Source organism: Cucurbita pepo, chromosome 3 (genome assembly GCF_057944985.1).
Source record: "Cucurbita pepo subsp. pepo isolate OVF chromosome 3, ASM5794498v1, whole genome shotgun sequence".
Taxonomy (NCBI): Eukaryota; Viridiplantae; Streptophyta; class Magnoliopsida; order Cucurbitales; family Cucurbitaceae; genus Cucurbita; species Cucurbita pepo.
In genome coordinates, this window is record NC_141800.1 from 682,327 (window position 1) to 708,155 (window position 25,829).

The following is a 25,829-nucleotide window of genomic DNA, read 5'->3' on the forward strand; positions in this document are numbered from 1 at the left end:
AGCCCGTGTTAGTAAATAAGTTGACGACGATTACCGAGTTGATGCATTCTACTTCCTGCACAGGGTTCGCATGCTTGGGGTTATATGAAATTTAAAACCAAATGCTGTTTTTCTAAGTTTTCAACACATGGATGAAAAACTCAACTACCCACCTAGCACCAACCACACCTGTGGCAACCGCAGCAACAACACCAGCAAAAAGGAAGGAAACATTCACAAAACAAAAAGAAGCTTAAAATTTGGAAGAGTAAATTTATGCCTAGATGGGTGTGTGAAGCAAAACTTAGAGAAACAGTTCCACACCATAATATCAGTCATATTGACAAATACAATATACGTATGTCATGTTTATTTGCATGGATACATATATGTAGTATAATGGGGCAAGTGGAAATGGCAAGCCAGAGATAAAGGAGGCATTGGAAGCCCATACAAACAGATTGGGCTGCTTCTAACAACCATACTTCAGGTATAGCCTAATCATGCTGGGTCAAGGAAACAAAAAACGTGGCCAAAAAGACCTTTTCACCAGCAGCACCACAGATCTATTGGATAAAATGTATTGAAAAGAAAACAAATAAATAGGGATGTGGAAGCTTGTAATGAAGTGCAAAAAACCTTTTATGTTACTATAGTGTGATGAAGCTCGATTTAGAGGATATTTGGACAATGAATGAATGAATCAGCAAAATTCAGTTGCTTCACACTATACATGTCTCACTCCTTGTAATTTTCTTCATTAGAAACCTTTACCTCCATCTTCATTCAAAATGCGCCTCTGGAAGTCACTCACCATGAGAGGCAGTCCTTCTCTTAGTGAGATTTTGGGTTCCCAGTTGAGTAACGACTTTGCTTTGCTTATATCAGGTTTTCTCTTGTGAGGATCATCAGCAGTATTTGGTCTAAACTCTATTGTTGAACTTGGATCTATAGTCTCTTTCACAACCTATACAAACAAGAAACTGAAAGTTGAAATGGTAGCTACAGAAATACTCTAATGCAGCTTGCAACAGAGATCGCATTACTAAAAACCCCTTTTCATGGATCCTGAAATGACCTGAAAATTCACGAATATTTAGATTAATGAATCAATTAGAAAGACAAACCTGGGCCAGCTCTAGCATGGTAAACTCCCCTGGATTACCCAAGTTGAAAGGTCCTATATGTTCACCTTCCATCAGTGCCACCAGTCCATTAACCTACCATTGAAGATCATTCTCAAGGTCCTCAGTATCGATTCGTTAAATCACGATAGAATGCTTTATTTTAGAAGTTGAGCTGCCTCTTTCAAGCCAAGTTTTCAATTGATGCTCTTACATATATAGTAAGTAGTAACCACAGAATAATAAATCAAATGAATAATTACAAGCATCTATCTTCATGGAATTTACATCCAATAACCAAATAGAACCAGAAGATGTAACTGGTTGTATATTACAAACTAATTTGAGAGTTGTCTTAAATCGACGTAATTGGGTGGAGATTACAAATTCATTTGAGCAATGCCGAATGTCTTGAAGTATATAAACTAGAATAGCAATATATAGTAATCCAACAAGGCTAATGCAATCAACAGTTGGTAAGTCCCGAACGATGTCAGACGAACACAAAAGCATCAATAATATTTTAAAGCAATGCTACACAGTCCAAGGTTCAGTAGAGAAATTACAGAAGTCAATATGCCATACCAAGTCAGAGACATACTGAAAGCTCCGTGTTTGCTTTCCATCACCATAAACAGTCAATGGTTGTTTTCGGATGGCCTGAAAATTTACTATGAGCATTAGGAAATACATTTTAAGCATTGATCACACGATCAACTCCTAAATAAATCTTAAACAGGGGAAGGGGAAACATCAAGTGAGATGTTTAACCTGTGCAACAAAGTTGCTGACAACACGCCCATCATCTAAACACATACGAGGCCCATATGTGTTAAAAATGCGAGCAATTCGAATCTGCAAAGAGAAAATTTCACAACTTGTCAAATGAATCTGGAAACTGCAAGAGAGTAATCCTTTTACTTCATGTTCAGTGTAAGAATCCTAACAGCAGCTAATGGGATACAACTAAGCGTCAGAGCGAATACCTCAACTTCAGCACCTCTATGATAATCCATAGTTAAGGTTTCTGCTGTTCTTTTTCCTTCATCGTAGCAGCTTCTCTCCCCTAAGAATTACAAATTATTATCTTAAAATTGTAACTCTGATGCAACATGCAAATATTGTAAGAAATGCTCGTGGTATATATCAGAATTGCATTTTACCTATAGGGTTCACATTTCCCCAGTATGTTTCCTTCTGAGGATGCTCAAGTGGATCACCATAAACCTCACTCGTACTGGTGAGTAGAAATCTAGCCCCAACTCTCTTCGCCAGGCCAAGCATATTCAAGGTACCCATTACATTTGTCTTGTGATATATGGTTAAGGATGTCCAGGCAAAAACATAATAATTCTAATAGCAAACTTTTTTTCCCAAAACACAATGTACTATGACATGAAGTAGATAACACGACAATCAAGAATCTGAAAATGAAACTACTGAAAAAAAGGATATAATAGTCTTGACAGGATTGTACTTGTAATGGACAGGAGATGCTGGACAAGCCAAGTGATAGATTTGATCCACCTCCAAAAGAATTGGCTCAACCACATCATGTCGAATGAGCTCGAATCGAGGATTTCCCAGATGATGCACCAAATTCTCCTTTCTACCGGTGAAGAAGTTATCAATAACAATCACATCATCCCCTCTTTCAATTAGCTTATCCACAAGATGACTTCCCACAAATCCAGCTCCACCGGTGACAACAATCCTCAACCTCCGGCGCCCAATACCGACGGGGACTCTGCCCCCCGTTTTACCGAATCCATACATCCCCGATCCCGAAACCTGGTCCCTACTCGTCAAACCTGTAGAAAACGATCTGCGTATTGCGGAACCAGCTTCAGAGGGGGCAATACGTGACATCGTGGGCTGAAGGATGAAGAACGTGGAGCCAATCAAAATGCCGACAAAAACAAACAGAAGTCTCTGCTCTCTGAAGAGATAGTTGATGGACCTGGGCAGTGATCTGGTGTGTTTGGGAGCTTTTGGCGAATATGGTGATATTGGAGCCGGCGGAACCTCTTCATCCCGCCGGTGATTGATGCTTGATTGCTTATGGAGCTGTTTGATATGCATTTCTCTGTGCTGGAAATTGTTCGAAAATGATTCACAGAAGCTTCTGAATGTTATTACAGATCAAGAAGAACAACAGTGAAATGAAGATTTTCCTACAGAGAATTTCAGAAATTTGGATATTAAGTTCAAGTCTTATGAACCTTTAAGATCGAATTTCAACCATTCCGCACCTGAGAGATCGCCAGATTTTCCCAACTGAACCGGATTAAAGGACCCGCTAAATTGTAATTCTGCTCAATGCCCTAAGCACACTTGAAATTTTTCCAAACTGCCGTTTGGACGAAATTACCCTCCCCTATAAAAAAAAAATTTATAAATGGAAATAAATTTAATTATGCTCCTTGGAAATAACATAATACTATAAATGGAAAATGGGCTCGGCCCATCAAACCAATTCAATGGACCCAGTAAGAACCGGGCTTGAAGGCTGTTCACATTAAGGCCCATAATTTAATATTATTTTTTAATAATTAAATTAGATTTATAATATTTAAAATTCGGAAGGATAAAAATATATATATATATTTAAAATTATTATTATTTAATTAATATTAAGAATCAGTCCATGTACAATCCATACTAGATCTAACCAACTGCCCATCCTTCCTCTAGACAGCCCATCTTTATCTCAGTAAAGTATTTCAGTGACATGTTTCGATTCTCTTCTCCATTATTTAGAAAAGGTGAGCCACCGATTTAGGTACAAGATACTATCATTATCGCCTGTACAATTAGACATCCAACTCAATCACTAAGGCCGACTTTCGTCTCTGCTTGACAGGTGAGTCTTGCAGTAAACCTCCCTTCTGCCTTTACACTCGAGAGCTAATATTCGTTTCAATAATTAAAAAGTGAGAGATCAAACCATTAACTATGGAAAGATTAATTGATGTGTTTATCTACTGAACTATGCTTCAATTCCAGTAAATTGAGCTATATAACAAAATTTAAATTTAAATTAATCCAGACATTAATTTGAATGAAAGCTTCACAATGTCTTTTGAGAAGCTCTAAGGACAAAAGGAAAAACATTTCAATTTCAATTTTTTTTAATTAATTTTTTTAGGACCACGTTTTTTTTGGCACCACAATTTTCTCTCTCTCTCTTTTTATTTTATTTTTTCTTTTTCAAATAAGTTGTATTAATTAAGCATTAAATATCAGAGAAGGACGTTGAATTATGAAACGAGGCCGTTTAGTCAAAGAAGGCCGCGGAACCACATTTTTTAAACCCAAGCCCATTCAGACCATTTAGGTCCACAAAGCCCACGTAACCCTTTATAAATCTATAAATTTGCACACATGCCCTTTTGTATCATTGTATTATCAAAACTACCCCTTCACACGTTAAAACTTTCATATTAGCCCTTTTTCCAAAAAAATTTAAAAAAAAAAATTCATAAAACTATTTTAATAATATTTGGGGCAATAAAAATTAATACAAAATTTAGGGATTAAAATGACTGTTTCTCTATTATCTTCTATATTATAAATATGTTATATTTTAAAGTTCAAAATTTCTCGTACATTGTTGAAATATTTTAATAAAGTACGAGAAAAAAGAAAATAAATTGAGAGTGTTAGCTTTTAAAATAAAAAAAATCACTTTAAATAGAAGGGTATATGTGTCATTAAAGAAAATATAAATTATTATGTAATTGTAAAAGACGGCCATTAAAGAAAAGATATTCAATATATTTTCACAAAAAAAAAAAAAAAACATACGTAATTGCATGGGATGTGTGGTCGGGGTTTCAAACATTTTTCAACCACTTAATTAGACAGGAAAAAAAATTGAAAGAGTTTGAAATATATTTCCCCAAATTGAACCAAATTACGTGCACGAACTCCTAATCGAAGGAGGTCGCGAAGGATCGTGAGGACTCAATTCAACAAAGATTTTTTCCGATCTCTTTCGAGAGTGAGAATGAAAGAGAGATTTGAAGTGGGCTTTTTAGGGACCATCCAAAAAAGATTTTTATTATAGGACGAGAAACTGTGAAAGTTTTGGATCGTTAAATGTATGAGAGAGAAATTACAGTGTTTTGAGTCTATATCTAATAATTATTAAGAATTAAAACACAACGATATTGTGATGTTCATATTGGATATTACGAGATATTTGTTATATAATTGATTGAAAGAGAAAGGTAGGTGATGTTTTGTTTTCGATTCAATTTTCGCCCGGGAGAAAATTGGAGCCCTGGAAATTGAAATTGAAATGGATTGATTCGGACCTGAGAATATACTAAGGCATGATGAAGCATTAGAAATTTTAGTCACCTCATACCATCACAACGAGAAGTTTCGTTCATCGTAAACTCTATTTTCCATATCTAAAAGATCTCGTTTACATCATTATTCTCGAGCTTTAAAACAAATTAATCCAATAAAAATTGCTTTTTTTGCTTAATTAAAAAAAAAAAAAAAGAAAAAAAAAAAAAAAACCTAAGTTAGGAAAAATTTAAGAGGTCCACAAAGAAAAACCTCCCCCTCTATGTGATTTTGGGCATCTATTGGGTTCACATCACAAAAGTAGAGAAAAAGATGGAAGCAAGAGGAGGAAACCTACCCAGTCAAGTCATTATATTCAATTAAATAACTAAAATGCCATTGAAATAATAATTAATTTTTTATTCACTTAATTATGTTTAAATTGATGTGATATTAATTTATCTAACTGCGACCAATTTAATGATGAGAATATGACATCATCCATATCCATAAATCGTGCGTTGTTCTAGTTAATAAAATGTATTTTTAGCCTATTCATCGCTTTCATTAAAATGGATACATCAATTTAAACATATTTGTACTTATAGAGTATTCTAATATTTTTATTTTTATTTCTTAATTCTCTTATTATAATTAAAATAAATAAATAAATAAAAGTGCAACAATTTAAACACAGCTCGTACTATATAGAACTTTCTTGAATTCGATTTTAACTTTTGAACAAATAATCAATAAATTAGAATTAAATAAAAGTAAATGTCAATATCTATATTTAAATGTTTGAAATTTTAGCTAGAAATAATAAAATCGAATTTTTTTTTAAATAAATCATAATTTGATTGGATGATTACAAAATAAACTTTTATTCTAATTAATTTCTTGATTTGCTTGTGCGTCCAACAAAATACCATTAATTTAATTATTAAATAAATTTAATGTATATTAATAATTTCATTTAATCTCTGATTCCTCCTACAAATTAGATAATCCAACTCAAATTTCAATAGCCTGTAATTAAAAAAAAAAAAAGTTGCAAAATAAAATATAAAAAATTAATTAATCAAATAGATAATTCGCGTGGAAACGTACACGTGTAGGTGATGCTGCTTAAATAAATGAGAACACCTTTACAAAATTGCCTTATCATCCTTATCATGTACGAATTTTTGTGCAACCGAAACTTCCCGTTCCCTTGTGCAAGAAATGTACGGCTGCCACCAATTGACAATTTTGACCCTCTCAGCCCCCGCGGCTATTTTATTTTATTTTAAAAAAAAATCCAATTCCCGATATTAATACATCATATTAAATATATTTTTTCAATTAAAAAGTTTGAAATTTCAGTTATTTTATAATATTACTCCAAATATATGCTCAAAGTATAATTAAAATTATACAAATATTCCATTAAATTTTAAGAAAATTGCAAGTTGTCACATAGTCGTTTTTTTCTTATAAATGTGTCGAATTTATATATATAATAATATATGAATAAATTTATACGAAAAAAAACAAAATATGTTTTTTGTCTTTTAATAATTTGTCCCTATTATAACGTTATCAAATCTAAATCATGAAGAGATAACCATATTCGCTTATAAAAGTTATTTTATACGGATAGAAAAACTATATAATATCTAATTACGTCAAATAATATAAATAATTTGATGTACATAATTTTATTGTATAGTTGCCAATAAATCATGAGATTTAAAAGAAATAAAAAAATGCACCACTTGAATATTAAACAAAAATAAAATTTAAAATTAATTATACAAAAATTTAAACTAAAAAATAAAAATTTAATTTTGCTTTAAGATATAAAACTAACGTAATGTGAATGTGAATGTCAACCGATCTACAAAATTCAATGTTTTTTTTTATATTTTTTTAACGAAACCCCATAAATTTAGCCTAATTATTCTTAGTCAATAAGTGCCTACGCATATTGTCCAATTTCTTCTTTATTTTTTACTTTTTTTTTTTCAATATGAAAAAGTCAATTGTATTTCTATTATTATAATTTTAAATTCATTAATTACCAAAAACATGATACAATACGTTAATTATTTATTTATTTGAAGAGTCATTCAATCTTAAAGTCACAAAATTAATTATTAAATTTTTAAAGCACCGAACTTTATATATATTATATATATAAATAAAAGGAAAGTAAATTTTATATAAGATTCAATATTGGACGTTAAGCGATTAAAAACTTTAAAAAAACTACAATAACAAGAAAAAAAAAAGCTTAATATTTTAAAATTGGATTAAAATTTAAAATATTTACTTTAAAAAAACTACAATAACAAGAAAAAAAAAATTAACATCGTTCTCTGTTAAAAGTTGACAAATTAAAATATATATTATTTTATTTATTTTTGGTGCCACATGAATTATTTTAATAATTTAATGACCGTACATTTGGGAAGTTTTCGTCCACCAACATTTCCAATAAATTTGGTTGAAAATTTTCGACGGAAGTGTTGTTGACTTTTGAAATAACGTTCAACTTCAACAATTATCAATTATTGACCATACCAACTTGTTTTTTTTTTTTTTTTAATTAATTTTTCAAATAATAAAAATATATATTTTAAAATTTTAATTTAATTTAATTTACACCATATCCACTTGCCACCTAAAACCGACGTGTTCTTTGAATTAATTGTTTTGAGTTTAATTTTACCTTTTAAAAAATTAATTCACTAATATGTCTTAATTGCCCTAAAGTCCATTAATTTAAATGGTTATAAAATGGGACACCCATGCATTATTATTTATGTGACATTGTCTCATTAATATATTAATGTTTATACAAACATTGGAAACAAATAAATGTGGACGAGCTATGTAGAAGCAAAACTAAAATTAAAAGCCCGTGATCTCGAGGATTTTGTATGAAGTTCTTATTTTTCTTCGAAAAAAAATATTTAAAAAATGAATTTATATTGGTTATCAGACATAAAATTAAAATTGTTCTTTGGTGGAAAATTACAAACTTACCCTCTAAGAAAACTGTTTTATAAAAATTAGTCAAATAAATCTTTTTCATATAAAATTAAATAATCACAAATTTCAAGAATAAAAGCTAAATAATAATAATAATTTGAAAATAAGGTATTACATTCTTTTTTGGGGTGTGAACCAAAATATTTAAATTGATATTATTTGATTTTTTTTCCCTATTTAATAGAAACTTACAATTATGCCCCAAGTTTAATAAATGTGTCCAAATTGGATTGATTCAACAATATAAATCACATCAAAGAAAATTATTCAGCTTTTTCCTTTAAAAGAAATTAAGTCTGAATTTTTCTTCCATCATCAATGAGAAATAACCACCAAAAATTATTTTGATAGCTATGTCGATTTGAAATTACCTTATTACCCCCTTACATTACCACCAATTGTTTCATTTTCAAGCAATTAACATCATGCTTTCATTGATTATTTATGAATTGATAGCTAATGTTATAAGCTTAATATTTTTTTTTAATTATTTTTATTCATGAAATTTTTTTTTATAATATTCGTGTTTAATAAATACTTAAACTTTAATTTTATATATAACAGTACATCGAACTTCATAAAAAAATTACATAGAAGTTTAATTGAATTATTAAAAAAAATTACGATTATTATATACTAATTATTTATTTAATCCGTCAACAATTTATTATATATAAAATTGAAAATTTAATTATAATTACTTTAAAAAAATTATTAAATATTTGTAAGTATTCGCACCTAATTAAAAAAAAAATCAATTCGAGTATAACTCAGACTTAGTTAGAAGTGGATGGTCGAATATACCCCTGGAAATAATTTAACTGAAAAACAAAAAATAAGAAATAGGAAATGAAGCGGTTATTAAATGGATGGGACTGATTCGACGTCGTATGAGGCAGAGGAGGTGAGGTTTCAGAATAGTACTTGGTAGTCGCCGTCCAAAACGACGAGGCAAGAGCTACAAAACGCGCAACTCTCGGGTCAATACACGTGGCGTGTTTTTATAAAAATCATAAAAGTCTTAAGGTTTTTCGTTGCCGTCGTTTATCCTCTGAACGGCGCCGTACTGTTTTGCCTATAAAAAGCAATGCATAGCCTCGTTGCACCATTATCCTAGAAACGGAAAAAGAGTACACAAATTCAGAGCCCGAAACTGATTCGTCTTTCAGATCCAGAGATCGAAAAATGCCGAGAAAAGGAATGAGGAGTCTCCTTTTCCAGTTCTCGTCGCCGTCGAATTCCATTTCTAGGTATTCGATCTCGTCGCCGTCGAGATCTCCGGCCTTGACTCCTCGGCGGAGCTTCAACGATGCGATGATCGAACAGAGCATCGAATCTGCGGCGGCGATTGTGATGAAATGGAATCCGGATTCTTCAACTTATGCGAAAGTTACTTCGATGTTTTATGAAGACAGAAACGAAGCCATGCAGTTCATTAAGCGCGTGAATGATCTTCAAAAAGCGATGCATCTGATGGTTTCGGAAGATTCCGGTTTCGCTTCCGATAGGCTTGTTTACGCTCAAGGTTTGATGGAAATCGCAATGAAAAGGCTTCAGAAGGAGTTTTATCAGATTCTCTCTATGAACCGCGCTCATCTCGATCCGGAATCTGTTTCGGCTCGATCCTCCCGCTGCTCCACCAGATCGAGCACTTCCGCTGATTTCGACGATGACGGAACCCTAGACGATGAAGTCCAAGTCGTAGGCGATTCGATCGCTGAAGTTGAGCAAGTTTCTTCCATCGTTATGGAGGATTTACGAACCATAGCTGAATGCATGATCTCATCTGGATACGCTAAAGAGTGCGTTAATATGTATAAAGTGATTCGAAAATCGATTATCGATGAAGGTGTGTACCGCCTCGGTCTTGAGAAATTGAGCCCTTCGCGAATCAACAAGATGGATTGGGAGGTGCTTGATCTTAAAATCAAGAACTGGTTGGATGCAATTAAACTCGCAATTAGAACGCTGTTCGTTGGCGAACGAATTCTCTGCGACAACGTTTTTTCCTCGTCTGAATCGATTAGAGAATCCTGTTTTGCTGATATATCCAGAGAAGGTGCTCTGCTTCTGTTTGGATTCCCTGAACTTGTAGCTAAGAGTAAAAAATCTCCGGAGAAAATGTTCCGTGTTCTTGATATGTACTCATCAATCGCCGAAAATTGGCCGGAGATCGAATCGATTTTCTCGTCTGAGTCCTCATCTGTAGTTCGATCTCAAGCTCTGACCTCACTCGCGAAGCTTGGCGAGTTAGTCCGTGCCATAGTGATGGATCTCGAATTCTCAATTCAGAAAAATTCATCCAAATCGCCGGTCGCTGGCGGAGGTGTTCATTCTTTAACGCTTCTCTCAATGAACTACCTCACTTTCCTCGCCGATTACGGCAACGTTTTGACGGATATTTTCGCCGAGTGGATTCCGCAAGACAAGTCCTCTCTGGAACAAATTTTCTTCGGCAGTTCAGACTCCGACGACTCTCCAACGGCTTCTGCAATCTCTTTGCGAATGGGATGGTTAATTCTAGTCCTACTCTGCAAACTCGACAGCAAAGCGAAACGCTACAAAGACGTTTCACTCTCGTATCTATTCCTCGCTAACAATCTTCAACACATCGTCTCTAAAGTCCGATCGTCGAATCTTCATTACCTTCTCGGCGACGAGTGGATCGCGAAGCACGAGGCCAAAGTAAGGCAATTTGCAGCCAAATACGAGGCATTGGCTTGGGGCAGAGTCTTCGATTCCTTGCCGGAGAATCCAACCGAGAAATTTTCACAAGAGGAAGTCAAAGAAATCTTCAGGAACTTCAATATGGCATTCCAAGAAACTCATCGGAAACAGAAATCCTGCTTCATTCCTGATCCAAAGCTTCGAGACGAAGTTAAACTATCAATCGGTAGGAAGCTCGTTTCGTTCTATGGAGAATTTTACAGAGCGCAGAAAGCCTACGCCGGTGCTAATGAAAAGCCGTACATCAGATTCTCCCCGGAAGATATCGGTAACTACCTTTCAGATCTCTATTTTGAACCGTCAGATTGGGCGAGCGTTTCCACCTCGTCGCCGTCGTCCACCTCCTCCTCTCACCGGCGGGAACCGGGCCCCCGTTAATCAGCCCTTCCGCTGAGAATTGCCGCGTTTTTTTTAATTTTTTCTTTTTAACTTTTCACCTCTGTGTTTCCCGAATTTTGGATATGCCTGTGAAAGCTGTAACGGTAAATAATACGGATTTAGTACGTTTTGACATTTTGATCATAAAGTTTGAATAAATTGGTTACGCAAGACTTTTTGTATTCCATCTCTTTCGGCTTTTGTATGCAACAACTTTTTTCATCCGCCGTCAGAGTTCAGACGCACATAATTTCTTTCTGTTAAATATATGTTTTTCGTTTCAATTTTGATGTATTTAAATTAGTTAATTTTTTTTAGTGTTTTAATTTAATAACAGAAATTAAATATATTGTTTTTTCATCTAGAGAATTTCAAAACAACTCAAAATTTTTGGTATAATATGGTATTTTTTATTTTGATTATAGATTCATCAATCTTTATTTATTAAAATATTACAAAAATAACAACTAAGAAAGTGATTGCAAACATAATAATAAAAAATAAGTTTAGACTTAGTTGGACCCAATTCAATTCTCACCTCTACCTCTTTATTATTTACTGACACACTATTAATTTTAAAAAACAATAATAAATTTATGACCTAAGATAAAATTAATTCTATTATTTCAACCTTTTAAATTTATTAACGGATACATTTTTTGAACACTCATTATTTTAAGAAAGTACTCCACAATTCTCCGCCCCCTTTAGGGACAGATGGAGTATACATGGATAATAGGGGGTACTTTTTTGATGGAGTATACATGGATAAAAGGTGGGTACTTTAGATGGAGTATAAATGGATAAAGGGAGGGAGTAGAGAGGAGTACTGGAAAAATTAAAGCGCTAATCCCTCGTCTACATTTACATTTATTAAGCTACATTCTAAACGTCTTTGATACATCGACAATAAATAACATTATTTATAAATATTATAAATCTTGATGTCTTCTACATATTGTTGTAACATGATAAATGATCACATGTATTGGACAATACAAATTTAAAGTAATTACAAGTTAAGATATGTAAAAATAAAAAAATAAAAAAAATAAAAAAAGAAATTTAAGACGTGTATATATAAGTCAAAGCTTGTGAAAGTCAAAGTGAAATATTAAAATACAAGTGGGAAGGAGAATTCCCGTACGGCTCCTGGTGTTTTGCGGAACGATGAATATTTTGGATAACGACAGCTCCAAAAGATAACGCCTTGCCTGTCGTTTCCCTAAGACATCCAAGTCCGTACACCCCGATATCACCCCATTGCCCCTACTTCCATCCAGCTAAGAATATAATATATTAAATTAATATATATATATATATATATATATATCTCCAATTTTAATTATCCTCTAAAAAGATTTTCAATCTATTGCAAATAATATCTTTGATACTATTTTTTTTTTCCTTTTCTTTATTTTTTTATTTATCTATCACATGATGTAATTTAATTACTACATTTTATATATAAAAAAAAGAAATTCATTAATAAATTGACCACTAATAAATTTTAATTATTTAACTCGAAACTTAAAAAATTAATGCCAAATAAATTTGGTAATTATATAAATATTCACATTACAAAAACATCATTTTCACATGACTCTTTTATTTTTTTTTATTTAATAATATTTAAAAATACAATTTTACTGAATAATATTTTATTCCATTTAATTTCAAAAACTAATTATTAGTACAAGTTGGAAATTATGCTTATGATATTGACTAATAAATATAAAACAAATTAAATGATTGTTTCATATCATCATTTTCTTATTAAAAAAAATACTTATTTCAAACTTTTACGGCACTCTAATATTTTTACATTATTAATAAAAAAAAAAGGAAATATTATATATATATATATATATATATAAAAGTGAAAGCAAAAAGGCCAAGGAGAATAAAATAAAATTGTACTATAATTCCCTTTTTAGTTTCTTTAGCAAGAAAAGTTATGCAAAATAGGAATAAAGTGGAGTTTGTAGGACTCCACAAATAAATATCTTAGAAACATAATAATGAGTTCCTTTAAATTTTTTTTTTTATTTATTTATTTTTTTGCCTTACACACTTCAATTATTAATTAATTATTATTAATAATACCCCTTTCATATTTTCAAATTTAGTTAAAAATATAATTAGACAGAAAAAAAAAAAATAGGGATCAGAACATTATGTATAAGATCCCAACGAATCATTTTTTATAAAGATGTGAACTTTTCCCTGGTAAACGTGTTTTAAAGATCTTGAGGGGAAACCCACAAAAGAAAGTCAAAGAGGACAATATCGGTTAGCGGTGAACTTAGACTATTATATATGCAAATTATGTAAGCTCTCGAAAGATATTTTATTTACGTGCCAACACGAGCACATGGACCTTTTGGATTTGTTCCATGTTCATTTGAATACGAGCTAATATTGAACTATATAAACGCGTAGGAAAAAACAAAAGAATAATGGGGAAAAGTGGTAGGGAAAAGGGGCAAAAGGGGCAAAAAAAAGGGAAGAAAGTATCTCTCATTGAAGTCTTTGTTAGTCGAAAAGATGATGATGATGAAGAAGAAGAAGGAAATATCTTGAGGCTTCTCATTTGTCAATTTCTCTCACTCATTAATGTAGCTTTGCCTTGGTTTCTTAGAGCAATTTTCACATGCTTTAGCTTTATCAATGGCCCCATTGGCTCATGGGACACCCAATTCCTTCTTTATCTTCAAAATTATCAAAAGGGTTTGTCAAAAACATTGGATTCAATCCGAGTTTTAACTCGAATTTGTTCGAGGTTCTTCAAGAAACGAGAAAGATCGAGAGATCCTTCCATGATTCGTTCTTGTTTTCCGAGTCTATACAACTTGCACTAACTTAAGTTATGATTCCAAATGAACCAATAAGTTGATGCTTCTTAAGACAGGTTGTAATACCCTCATGGTATGCTTCTGATATAACCGAGTATCCGAGTTCTTGGCATCCAACACGAAGTTCTTACACCATTCTAAGTGTAAGAACTTCGATTTGTTTTTGATTTTTCGATTTGTTTTAAGTCCTTACATGTAGAACATCCTGCCAATGAACCTGATAAGATACCTCTCGTGTTCTTTCCTACGTTCTATGTAGAATCTAGATTAAACGAGTAATGACGAGACGGATGAACAAGGCATCCAGCTAAGAAGGTTTTGAAATCAGAACTGAATCAAATGGGTGAAGGCAAATACAGATGATCATGATCATATATTGATAAGTACATTGCAGCAACCATTCTTTGAATCTACATTACAAAGAATAGAGAGAATAAGAGCTCAGTTCATCGGTGTTCATGACAAACAACATCAGCCAAAGAAGATATCAATGAATACAGTAACTGAGCAAAATAGTACTGACTGACAGGACTAAAGAGCTTTTACTTACAGCAACTGCTAGCTATAAAACAACATCATTACATCCAGAAAACAAACTAGATAGTTCCAAGCTTTAATCCTTCGCGTAGTTCTGTCTCTCTTGCCTTTTTTATAAACTCTCATTGCCATCAGTTTGTGATTCTTGCAGAGTTCTTCAGCATTGGTTTGGGTTTTCCTTGAGTGAAATTATACAAAATGAGAATGCTTACAGTGAGCTATAGCTCCTTCGATGGAACGTGCCATCTCCGAGCTCGCGCTGTTGCATCTCTTAAGAACTTGTGGATCAAACATCCCGTTTGACGAGCACAAAGAGGAAGAAGACGATAACGAGGAAGAACCGGAGGAAGATACGGAGGATGGACAGGAAGGTTTACTAGCAGAGAATGAGGCTCTCCTCTGTCTTCTAACTCTGTCCTTGTTAACTAATGTAGCTGTAACATGGTCTCTTTTAGAGCCGAATTCTTTTCTTTTCGGCCTATTTTCCGCTAGTTTTGCGCAGGACTCGTCTGTACAGGCAGACTTATTGAAGAGGGACCGGATGTATGCTCGCGAGGCCTTAAGCGTACGAAACAAAGAGGACTGCCTATTCTGTTTAAGCTCTTGGCAGCTTCCCATTTCAGCATTCGTCCAATGGTCAACAGGTTTTAGCTCAAAACTGAACCTGCACGACTCGGCAGGCGAAAAATTAAAGGACTTATGAGGGGTATAAATACTTGCATTAGTAGAGGACACGGAGGAGGTCGAGATGAAGGAGATTTGGAAGTTCTCTTCAAAGCAAGGTTCGGTTTCATGGTGAGCGTTGGAGTTTTGAATGAGTTTTTGGACCATTTGAATTCGAGGTGGGAGATGAAGGGGAAGAAGCTTTCCCTTGTAGAAAAGCTCGTCGGCCGGGGAAATGGCGGTTTCTCTTCCAAGAGAAACCGCATTCATTTGGAACTCGAACTCTCTCGGTTGAGGCGGAGAGTTCAGAGAATAACGGAAATTGGAAGAGGAACTTATATCCATTTCTATGTAATCCTCTGTGTAGGTACAAGAGAATTGTCCAATGGCCATCTCTTCCTTTGCTTCCTTTCTTCACCAAACTTACAAAGGAAAAGTGTGGATGAAGTGATGCTCTTTGGAATGAAGATGGTCTGAATTTATAGTGATAACCATTCAGTGTCTCAAGATACTGAACCTTAGATATTTTGAATACTTCCAAGACGAGGATCGTGATGCTTATATAACATGTGAGAGGAGGAAGAAATAGAGAGAGAATTCGACAGCGAGCGAAGCGGATGACCATTTGACATGAGTATGGTCCATCAAACTCATCTCATTGCTCTAATCTATGATTGAATTAAGGACGTCTGTAAAGATGAAAAGCTGTTTGTAAATTAGAATAGATAGCACAAACTGCAGAGCTCCATGAGATATGGAAGTCTATGGAAGGTTTGAGCAGTAACTGAAAGATGGCTCAATCAGATGGGAAGATGTTCAAGTTTAGAAACCTGTTTGATCTAGAAGTCCAACAAGAAAAACGTCTAACAGATGACCGAACGAGCACATAGATCGTTGTTTAATCTTTTTCATCCTATTTCATGAGTGTTTTAAGGCAATAATGGTGAAGTTCCTCTCATTTTTGTTCTGTGTACCATATTTTTTTCATTCCCTTCACCCAAGATCTAACTTTTGGGAGTTTTGAACTGAGTTGGTTCGGAAAGAGGGAATGGACAGGATAAGTGTGAGATCCCACGTAGGTTGGGAGAGGAGAACGAAGCATTCTTTATATAAAGGTGTGGAAACCTCTCTCTAGCAGACGCGTTTAGAAAAACCTTGAGGAGAAGCCTGAAAGGAAAAGCCCAAAGAGGACAATATATGATAGCGGTGGGCTTGGTCTGTTACAAATGGTATCAGAGTCAAACACCAGGTGCCAGCGAGAAGGTTGAGCCTCAAAGGGCGATGTGCCAGCAAGGACGCTGAGTCCCAAAGGGGGTGAATTGGGGGTCCCACATCGATTGGAGAAGGGAACGAGTGCCAACGAGGACGTTGGGCCCCGAAAGGGGTGAATTGTGAGATCCCACATCGGTTGGGGAGGAGAATGAGACATTGTTTGTAAGGGTGTGGAAACTTCTCCCTAATAGATGTGTTTTAAAGAACCTTGAGGGGAACCCCGAAAGGGAAAGCTCAAAAAGGACAATATCTAATAGCGGTGGGTTTGGGCTGTTACAAATGGTATCAGAGCTAGACAGCACACGTTGTGCCAGCGAGAAGGCTGAGTCCCGAAGGGGGTGGATTGGGAGGTCCCACATCGATTGGAGAGGGAATGAGTGGCAGCGAGAACGCTGGCCCCAAAAGACAATATCTGCTAGCGGTGGGCTTGGGCTGTTACAAATGGTATCAGAGCTAGACACCGGGCGATGGAGAAGGTTGAACCCCGAAGGGTAATGAAGGGGGTGGGCACGAGACGGTGTGCCAACAAGGACGCTAGGGCTCGAAGGGGGTGGATTGGGGAGTCCCACATCGATTGGAGAAGGGAACGAGTGCCAACGAAGATGCTGGGCCCCGAAGAGAGGTGGATTGTGAGATCCCACATCGAATGGGGGCGCATTCTTTATAAGGGTGTGAAAACCTCTCCCTAGCATACGTGTTTTAAAAAACCTTGAGGGGAAGCCCAAAGAGGACAATATCTGCTAGCGGTGAGCTTGGACGGTTATAGTAAAAAATTTCCTTCCATATGAGTCCCCACTCAACCTTAAAAGGCAAAAGGACAAAAGTTAAACACTTCCCGGAAAAGATATGTTCAAAAGAGAATTGGAGAAAAGGGTGAGGGAACACCAACTAATGACCTCTCTTATTCAACCAACTACTCTTGTCTGTTACTTGAATGATAAAAGAACACACGGCATGAGTATCTCCCACAACGTTAGGATGTTGACAATGTTGCTGTATTTAGCAGCAAATTCCAAAAGAAAGTAACAGCCCCCGTTAGCTTTTAAAACAGTGCTCGAAAAAAGAGAAAGTCGATAACGACTCGATATACTGCAAAACGGGAATGCTGTGTACTTTCATGGGCATTTCTGGATAAACTAAGGTATTCATACCAGATGTTTTCATGTGTACTATATTCTTTTTTCCCAGCATTATCTAACAACTCAAAATTTTATCAACCGTTCTTTTGTCAAACTGATAACAGGCAGTATGTCGATACGACTTACTTCCAACTCAAAGAAAGTACGCTTCTTGCAGCCCCACTATGAGATCCCACATCGGTTGGAGAAAAGAACAAAACATTCCTTATAAAGATGTGAAAACTTCTCCCTAGTAGGCGCGTTTTAAAACCGTGAGGCTCACAACGGTACACCAGGCGGTGTGCCAGCGAGGACGCTGGGCCCCAGAGAGGGCGGATTGTGAGATCCCACGTTGGTTGAAGAGGAGAACGAAACCTTCCTTACAAGGGTGTGGAAACTTTTCCCTAATAGACATGTTTTAAAACCGTGAGGCTGACGGCGATACGTAACGAACCAAGATGGACAATATTTGCTAGTTGTGGGCTTGGGTTGTTACACCCACCGTCTTAAATCTAGAGAGAGATAGGTTGGGGGTGGAATCAACTTTGAAAGAAGTGTCAAACTAACGGCCATGTTGTTTGATGGCTCTTCAAGAAGGAATTTTGATTCAGTTCACAATATGTGAGGTTGGAAGTCAAAACTCCCGACCTGGAAGTCAACCATGATTAGCAGCCTTTTAAGGACTTAGAACACAAGACAATCATGGTTTGTTTGTAAACTAAATTAAAAGAAGAAAAAAAGCAGACATTAAATAAGTTCTTGTTAGTTTCCTTGTAGATTAGTGAATCAAGTGGTGTAAAAAAGTTCTTAGATGCAGCTTGCATCGAGCGTCCATGTCAAACACGGATTCGTCCAGACAAACTTTTGGACAGATGTCCAACTTGCAAAAGAACATGTCTTGTCAAAAGAACATGTCTAACATTAAATTTTCCTACACATGACTGAGATAAAAATTGAAGTCTAACCCATGTAAACCCAATCTTGAATTAAAAAAACACAGCTCCTACGACGGTTTCTAAACACTACAAGATTGTTGAGTAATGTAACTTCTCAACAATTACAGACCTTAGAAACTTTCTAAAACATGCCTCCGAGCCACGGGTTTGTGTCAAGAGACTGTTGGAGGAAATCATTTGGGATCCTCCATTTTTAGTGAAACCCGAGTTCGCTAGTAGGCCGACTTCATTATGTACTATGGCTTGTTTGGCTCGAAAGAAACGAGAGAAAAGTATTAAGGTTCATCCTTTTTAGGAGAATGCCAATCTTCTCCAGTTTGCTGACTTTAGTTTGTATTGTAAGTCTAAAAAGATCATAGAAGGATGAGTGAAATTTGAAGCATTTTAAGGAAGTTTTAACTTTTTGATTACTAAAAGCTAGAAACATCATTATTAAACGAAACGAAGAAGCCAAAACATAACGAAAAGTGCAAGACAATAGAAGCATATAGAGCATCTCATATCGTTTACGTCTACGTCTACGTGGAAATAAAAGCTACTTTTGATCTGTTTGAAACAAGGGGAAAAAGAAAAAAAGAAGAAGAAGAAGAAGAAAATTTTATGCAACGGCTACCACTGATGTTAACAGATACTGGTTAATAATCTCCAACTAGACGAAGACATCGACAGTGTGTCGTGGATTTTCTCAGCAAATTTCCATTGATAATTACGAATTTCATAGAGCTAAAGGAGAAGGTTGGAGAACATGGTTTTGGAGAGGATAAGGATGTATCGAAGACTTTGGACGTTACGTAGTTTGGGTTAAGTGTATGATCTTATGAGTAAACTTCAACAGGACAGAGCCAGCAGCTGTCTCTTTCAGCTGAGTCTTTCAGCTGTGTCTTTCAGCTGTGTCTTTCAATGTTATTTTTTTCTCATTACTAGAAGCATCCATAGGCTTGTCTGCAACTTAAAAGCCCGCCCATATGCCTAAAGGAGGTTTGTTTAAGTCCCACATTTGATTGTGAGGGAGAGAGAGCTGCCATTTGGGGTGGTTTTAATTTGGTCCCTATGTTGGGAGCTAAATTGACAGAGCATTAAATTTCAAGTTGCCATGCAAGCAGGCAAAATTTATGTTTTTTTTTTTCTTTTTTCCTTTTTTGTTCGTGGGAGTCGGGTCGGGAAGGAGAACGAACATGACACCGTTTAGATTAAAGAACCTCAAATCATGATAAGCAAGAACATAAATTAATGAATTTAAGTGCATCTGAATGTAATATAACCAAAAAGGAAGCAAAAGAAGACAAGATTAAGAGATAAAATTCGACTAACATCTTTACTTTTATTCCACACAGGAGCTTCGCTTGATCCACCCAAATAGCTACAGCTTCAAACAATGCTCCTGTGCCTCTGTGTCAAAATTACTTTGAGGAAGAAAACAGTGAAAATGTGAAGAATTTCGTCTTTTTCGTACATCGAAACCGATCTTTTTCTCTGTGCAACGACTACAAATCAATCTCAGGCAATGGCACTTTCCAAAAATTCCACGCGTTATAATCTTCCTGCATGGATGCAAAATGATAACGACAGTGTTAGCTTTAACGAAACCAGTATTCGGATATCTGTAAGTCGTATTTTCTCAGACTGCTTGGACATAGCTTTAAGGGTTCTACATTCATTACCTGCTCGACCAGTGAGGTTGGTGGAAACATATCATTAACAAGTGTGTGCAAAGACGTGTAAGACTTCACGTCGATTCGATGACTAATGGCGACTTCTCCCTGGAAACAGATGCGAAGTTTGCAAAGTGAATGCCAAATTGGCTACTCGATAAAGTATGGCGAAAAGGGTTGATAAAAAATGGATACTTGGATACCTTGGGGTTGATTATGAATATCTTTCCTTTTGGAATCCCGACTTTTCGATAGCTGAGCTCATCTGTGTCTCTATTGCCAAACCCCGCATAAAACGGATTGTAGTCGGGAGGGAAAAGCTTCTTAATATCCTGTATTCGTTTATCGCCATACGAAAAATAAGGAAAACATTCTACCCATCAGGATAATGATGAAGATCAGCTGCTCAATTTTTCATTTTTACCTCTAAACAGGCAATTTTGAATTCATGGGGTGCTCTTCTTATTACTGCCATAGATAAACGAAACCCAAAGTCAATTGTAATATGTAGATACAAAGAAAAGCATAAATCAATGGGAGAATTGAATAAAAATTTGTTCGTGCACAAAGAGAAGGGATAGTCAGTATGCGGGTCGGGACTCGGAATTTCTTAAACTTCGACTACACTGACAGGCAACCTTGGCTAAGCTTCTTATGAAATGTTAGCTCACCGCTGCAGATATTGTCCTCTTTGGACTTTCCCTTCTGGGTTTTCCCTCAAGATTTTAAAATGTGTCTACTAGGGAGAGGTTTCCACATCCTTATAACGAATGCTTCGTTTCCCTCTCCAACCAATGTGGGATCTCACAATTCACCCCCTTGGGGGCTCAGCGTCCTCACTGGCACACCCTCCAATGTCTGGCTCTAATACCATTTATAATAGCTCAAGCCCACCGCTAGCAGATATTGTCCTCTTTAGGCTTTCCCTTTCGGGATTCCTCTCAAGGCTTTTAAAATGCGTCTACTAGGGAGAGATTTTCACACCCTTATAAAGAATGCTTCGCTTTCCTCCCCAGCCGATGTGGGATCTCACAACCACTTTGCTCAAACTAGTGTCAATGCTTCAAAACTTATCAAGTTCTAACCTTCATTAAAACTAATGATCATGAAAATTTACGCGTAAAAAGATATCACCTTCTCGAAATAAAGAAGGAAATAGTCCATCGGGTGAGATAACGATCGGTCCATTTGGTAAAGCTTTTCCATCCTGCAGCATACAAGAACTATTATCAAATTCATACTTTCCTTTAAGTCAACATGATGATAAAAATCAAAACATTCAGGTAACTGGTCTGGCCAAGGTCAATTTTTCGATCGAAACGAAGCAGTCACTACCAATTTATATCAACGAAACCTGTTTTAGGTTGAGTAAGAAACTCCGGGTAAGATACGCCTGAACAATGGCCCGTGCACTGAGAAATAGCAGCTGATAACCATTCTCCTGAGTAACACAAATGAAGCATTTGATTAACACAAAAGCTTCATCAACCATGGAAATCGAGTCATCTAGGAAACACAACTTTGGAAGAATCGATGCGGAAGACGTACCTTTATTGCGGTAAATAGTCTAGCCACGCCAGATTGCGTCCAATCCTTCCCGACCAAAGGCATGAATTGACCTAATACATCAGACCTGAAAAATATGATTCAAGATGAGTTATATCATCCAAGGATCATTACAAATGACCAACAAACCACAACAAGAGCCATATCGACATCAGAAATTAGGACCTGGACTGGGTTTGGTAGTGTCGGGTCCAAATTTTCATCCAACGTTCTAATAGATTTCTACTCTAAAGGTAGTTTTGAAACTTGGATTTAAGCGGAGTAGGCTAACGTATATTTAAGAGTAAAGAAGGCTCACTTGGTAATAGTCCCATCAACATCAGAAATCACAATTCTTGCATTCCATTTCCATAGGTAAATGTGAGCATCGACCTGTTAAAAATAATTTTAGCATTAACATATAAAAAAACACGATAACGTGCTTATAATATCCATATCACGAGTCTAGACCGAAACCTTTTGTGTCCCTAGAACCCGAGTTGAAAAAGTGAAAGCTATCATGTTTTGTCCCTCTTTCAGATTCAAAGATGCTATCTGCTCAGTTGTTGGAACATTTGTCCTCACAAGCTGTCTCTTAGAAGGCTCGTTGCTGCGGTTCGGCACCCTTGGACTTTGTTCTCCTAGTGAGTTCTGTAATGTACATTCGGAATCGACAAAAATCTCCTCATTCGATGAGCTACTGTTACTGTGATCAAGCGTTTTAATCCTTCTAAATGGAATATGCCAGAGCCTCCATCTTCGGCCAGCCGGAGTGGACGCGGGAGTAGATTCATCGTCCCCAGGCTTCAATGAGTCATCCCGTTCCACAAAAATTGCATCTTTGGGATCCACTTCTAAATCAACTCCAAATGCAGCCATCCCCAGTATTATAGGAGCGGCTTTTTCCCACGACATGTACCTTTCTCCGTATCTGATAATTAGATTCCCATTTTTAGTAATTGATGAAGCGGACTTTTCAAATTCCTCTGCAGACACACGATGTGCGTCGAAGACTTCGGCTGCAGCAACCGAGCCCATACCAGCACGAAGTTCATGGCCGCAAAGTGATATCTCGAAGCCTGCATGTAACCAGAGAATGTATAGTCTGTGGCAAAGAACTGTCGAAGAATTTGTAATTAAATTTAAATGAAAAGATGATTACTTGTTGAATGATGATATGTACTTCCACATAAAGCATCTGCTGGAAATATCTCCAGCTCTCTTACACTGCACTCGTCATCAGCAACGGGCCCTTGCGAACCGCTGTCCATTCTTTCAATACCCTCAATTGTGTTGTCAAACTGTTTGTCATCGAACACGTTTTCCTCGGTTCCACCAGCTTTAACAAGTACCTCTCGAGTCATATTCACAACAGAGCTATCGGAATCACTACCTGAACGTGTCCCATTTCTATCTCTGGAGTCAACAACACTCCCCCCATTGGTTTTAGATACCGATGGAACAATCGTGTTGACCTTTTCTTCTAAATATTCAGCCTCCACTGGAGAGATGACACTTTCAGAATCAGTGTTTCCAACCAGTGTGGCGAATTTCGACAGCTCCAAACAGTCTTTAGAAATCGCTTTCTCAATTCTAATGCGGCCATCTCGAGTTCCTCGGGTTTCTTCAGTTTGAGAAACAGCACTACCCTTATTCTCATTGCTCAAACCACCAACTTTATCCATTGTGGCGTTTTCCGTAGATGTATTGAGCTGATTGATGTAATCAGCTGCCCAGGCATCCTCGCCTGTAAACTCGTCGTCTTCACAAAATTCAGTCCCCTCCCCAGGACCCAAATGAAACTGAGGTGTACTTAACTGCACATCTTCTGTATTTTGTTCGGTTGCCAATATCGGTGCAGTCAGGACTTGACCATCGACACTCACTAGGATAACCTCCGAATCCGTACCCTGTGACTCGGCACAACTCTCAGTCTCTAAATTCTCATATCGATTAGAATTACTCTCTAAATCCTCCACGGAAGACAGCTCATCCTGAAAATCATAGAATCTATGCTCAACATCAGATTCTGCCCTCTCCAATCGAGCAACCGCCATAGAACTGTCTTCATCTCGCAGCTGAATGACAGTAGTATCCGAGACACTGTGCTCCAGCCGACCCGTAACAATGAAACTTTTATTATGGTCATCCTTGCTGTCTACAAAAATGACACCATCCTTAACCATATCATCTGTAACTCCATCAGCCTGATCTCCTTGACCAGTTTCAACTTCCTTTATGAAATAAGCCTCACCAGAGTTATCAAGATACATATGGAAATTGGCTTCAATGCCATTGACAGATATGTGGACGATCTTCTCCGTACCCTTTAAAACGCCTTGAAATTTACCAAATCGAACATACCACGGCGCGCTGCGAAAACTCCCATCCTGCTGCTGAACAACGATTATATCGACTGCCCCACCGAAGGGATGAAACGGTGTGGCAACCGAATAAACTCCTTGTGAAATGAGACTGCCAACTCTGCCAACAACGTTCATTTGGACGCTCGATTAGATATTCACGTTCCTTCGTTTGTTTCCTTTCAATCAAACCTGGCATAATTTATATCCTCCAGTTCTTGTGAAACTAATTTCACAACTTGAATACTTTTCAATCTTTTGTTATAATCACCACTCTACCAAATCTACCAAGAAAATTCACTACATTACATTCAATTCACAATATAAACGCATTGAATTAAGAAACTCTAAATTTCAAATCAAATCAACCAAATACCTGAAATCTAAAATCAAATTCTTTTGCATGAACGAATCATTCCTGAACATAAACGCATTGAATTAAGAAACTCAAAATTTCCTAAACATATAGAACACAAAGTGCAAACAATACACACAAACGCTTTAACAAATCAAAAGAAAATCCAAACAAACCTAATTCCGATCATGCGATGATGAGAAAAACAAACAAAGAAAGAAAAAGAAACTTGCCGCAAATTTCGACCGCTAAAAGTTAAAAGAACATACATTCTTCAATCTTGTCGGAGTCTTTCTCCTGTTGGCAACGAAAAAATTTGTAAATTTTGAGGTTTGAGGAGGTGGGTCGGAAAATGGGTGTCATGAATTTTCTTTACGAGAATGATTTGGACGACAAAAAAAATAAATAAATAATCCAGAAGCAGAAATCTCATAACCATACGCATTATATAGGCAAATGGGTGTGATGGAAATACCAAAATGGCCTCCTTGGAAACGAAATTAGCGATCAGATCCGAGGAATTAGAGGCATTTGCAGTGTTGATGATCGGAGGAGTAAGGGTGTTTTGGAGATTAAGAAAAGTTTCCTGTCTGATAATTGATTTTTCCCCGCCTTCAAGATTGGTAGAACCAGACAACATCAACAACCTTGTGGAACTCGAATACATGTCATTTGTTTTAATTATTTTTTTTTTTAAATAAACAATTACACGGGTGTACATTCAACCCGACAACCCGATAACTCGGATCAACCCAACCCGAACTATAAGAGTTGGATTGGGTTAGATTAGCATTTCGAGTAGGGTTGAGTTCATTTTTCTGAACCCGAACTGAATCAATTTGGTTTCGAGTTTATGGACAAAATCTTCGAGTTGACCCGCCAAATAAAAATATAAAATATAGTGTTTGTATTAATGGGTTTGTATACTTAATTTTTTTTTTTAACTATTTAATTTTTTTTTATATTATTTTAT

The 25,829-nt window shown here is 36.0% G+C and overlaps 4 protein-coding genes across 9 annotated transcripts; 1 reads left to right on the forward strand and 3 right to left on the reverse strand.

Annotated features, from left to right (window-relative positions):
- Positions 1–283: 283 nt before the first annotated feature.
- LOC111791007 (UDP-glucuronic acid decarboxylase 1) lies at positions 284–3,481 on the reverse strand. Its single transcript, XM_087121994.1, has 8 exons — positions 3,356–3,481; positions 2,558–3,277; positions 2,267–2,413; positions 2,090–2,169; positions 1,875–1,958; positions 1,689–1,763; positions 1,107–1,199; positions 284–946 (listed from the first exon to the last, which is right to left on the reverse strand). The coding sequence occupies exons 2-8, from the start codon at positions 3,183–3,185 to the stop codon at positions 740–742; spliced, it is 1,314 nt and encodes a 437-aa protein (XP_086978120.1). The 5' UTR covers positions 3,186–3,277; positions 3,356–3,481; the 3' UTR covers positions 284–739.
- A 5,969-nt stretch (positions 3,482–9,450) lies between these two features.
- Positions 9,451–11,722, forward strand: LOC111790010 (exocyst complex component EXO70H1). Its single transcript, XM_023670770.2, has one exon. It carries the CDS (start codon positions 9,621–9,623, stop codon positions 11,538–11,540), a length of 1,920 nt encoding a protein of 639 aa, XP_023526538.2. The 5' UTR covers positions 9,451–9,620; the 3' UTR covers positions 11,541–11,722.
- Positions 11,723–14,739: 3,017 nt separating this feature from the next.
- Positions 14,740–17,264, reverse strand: LOC111791666 (putative membrane-associated kinase regulator 4). The gene has a single exon (XM_023673103.2). The coding sequence runs from the start codon at positions 15,986–15,988 to the stop codon at positions 15,122–15,124; it is 867 nt and encodes a 288-aa protein (XP_023528871.2). The 5' UTR covers positions 15,989–17,264; the 3' UTR covers positions 14,740–15,121.
- A 2,882-nt stretch (positions 17,265–20,146) lies between these two features.
- On the reverse strand, positions 20,147–25,493 carry LOC111791707 (phosphatidate phosphatase PAH1). Of its 6 annotated transcripts, XM_087122612.1 has the most exons (13): positions 25,332–25,493; positions 25,126–25,153; positions 24,878–24,919; positions 23,301–24,785; positions 22,616–23,217; positions 22,458–22,531; positions 22,142–22,226; positions 21,948–22,034; positions 21,728–21,800; positions 21,018–21,061; positions 20,797–20,925; positions 20,603–20,701; positions 20,147–20,482 (listed from the first exon to the last, which is right to left on the reverse strand). In XM_087122612.1, exons 4-13 carry the CDS (start codon positions 24,637–24,639, stop codon positions 20,426–20,428), a joined length of 2,589 nt encoding a protein of 862 aa, XP_086978738.1. In that variant the 5' UTR covers positions 24,640–24,785; positions 24,878–24,919; positions 25,126–25,153; positions 25,332–25,493; the 3' UTR covers positions 20,147–20,425. The 6 variants fall into 6 exon arrangements, with proteins under 6 accessions (XP_086978738.1, XP_086978739.1, XP_086978742.1 ...); XM_087122613.1 differs by lacking the exon at positions 25,126–25,153; XM_087122616.1 differs by lacking the exon at positions 24,878–24,919.
- Between the last annotated feature and the right edge of the window lie 336 nt (positions 25,494–25,829).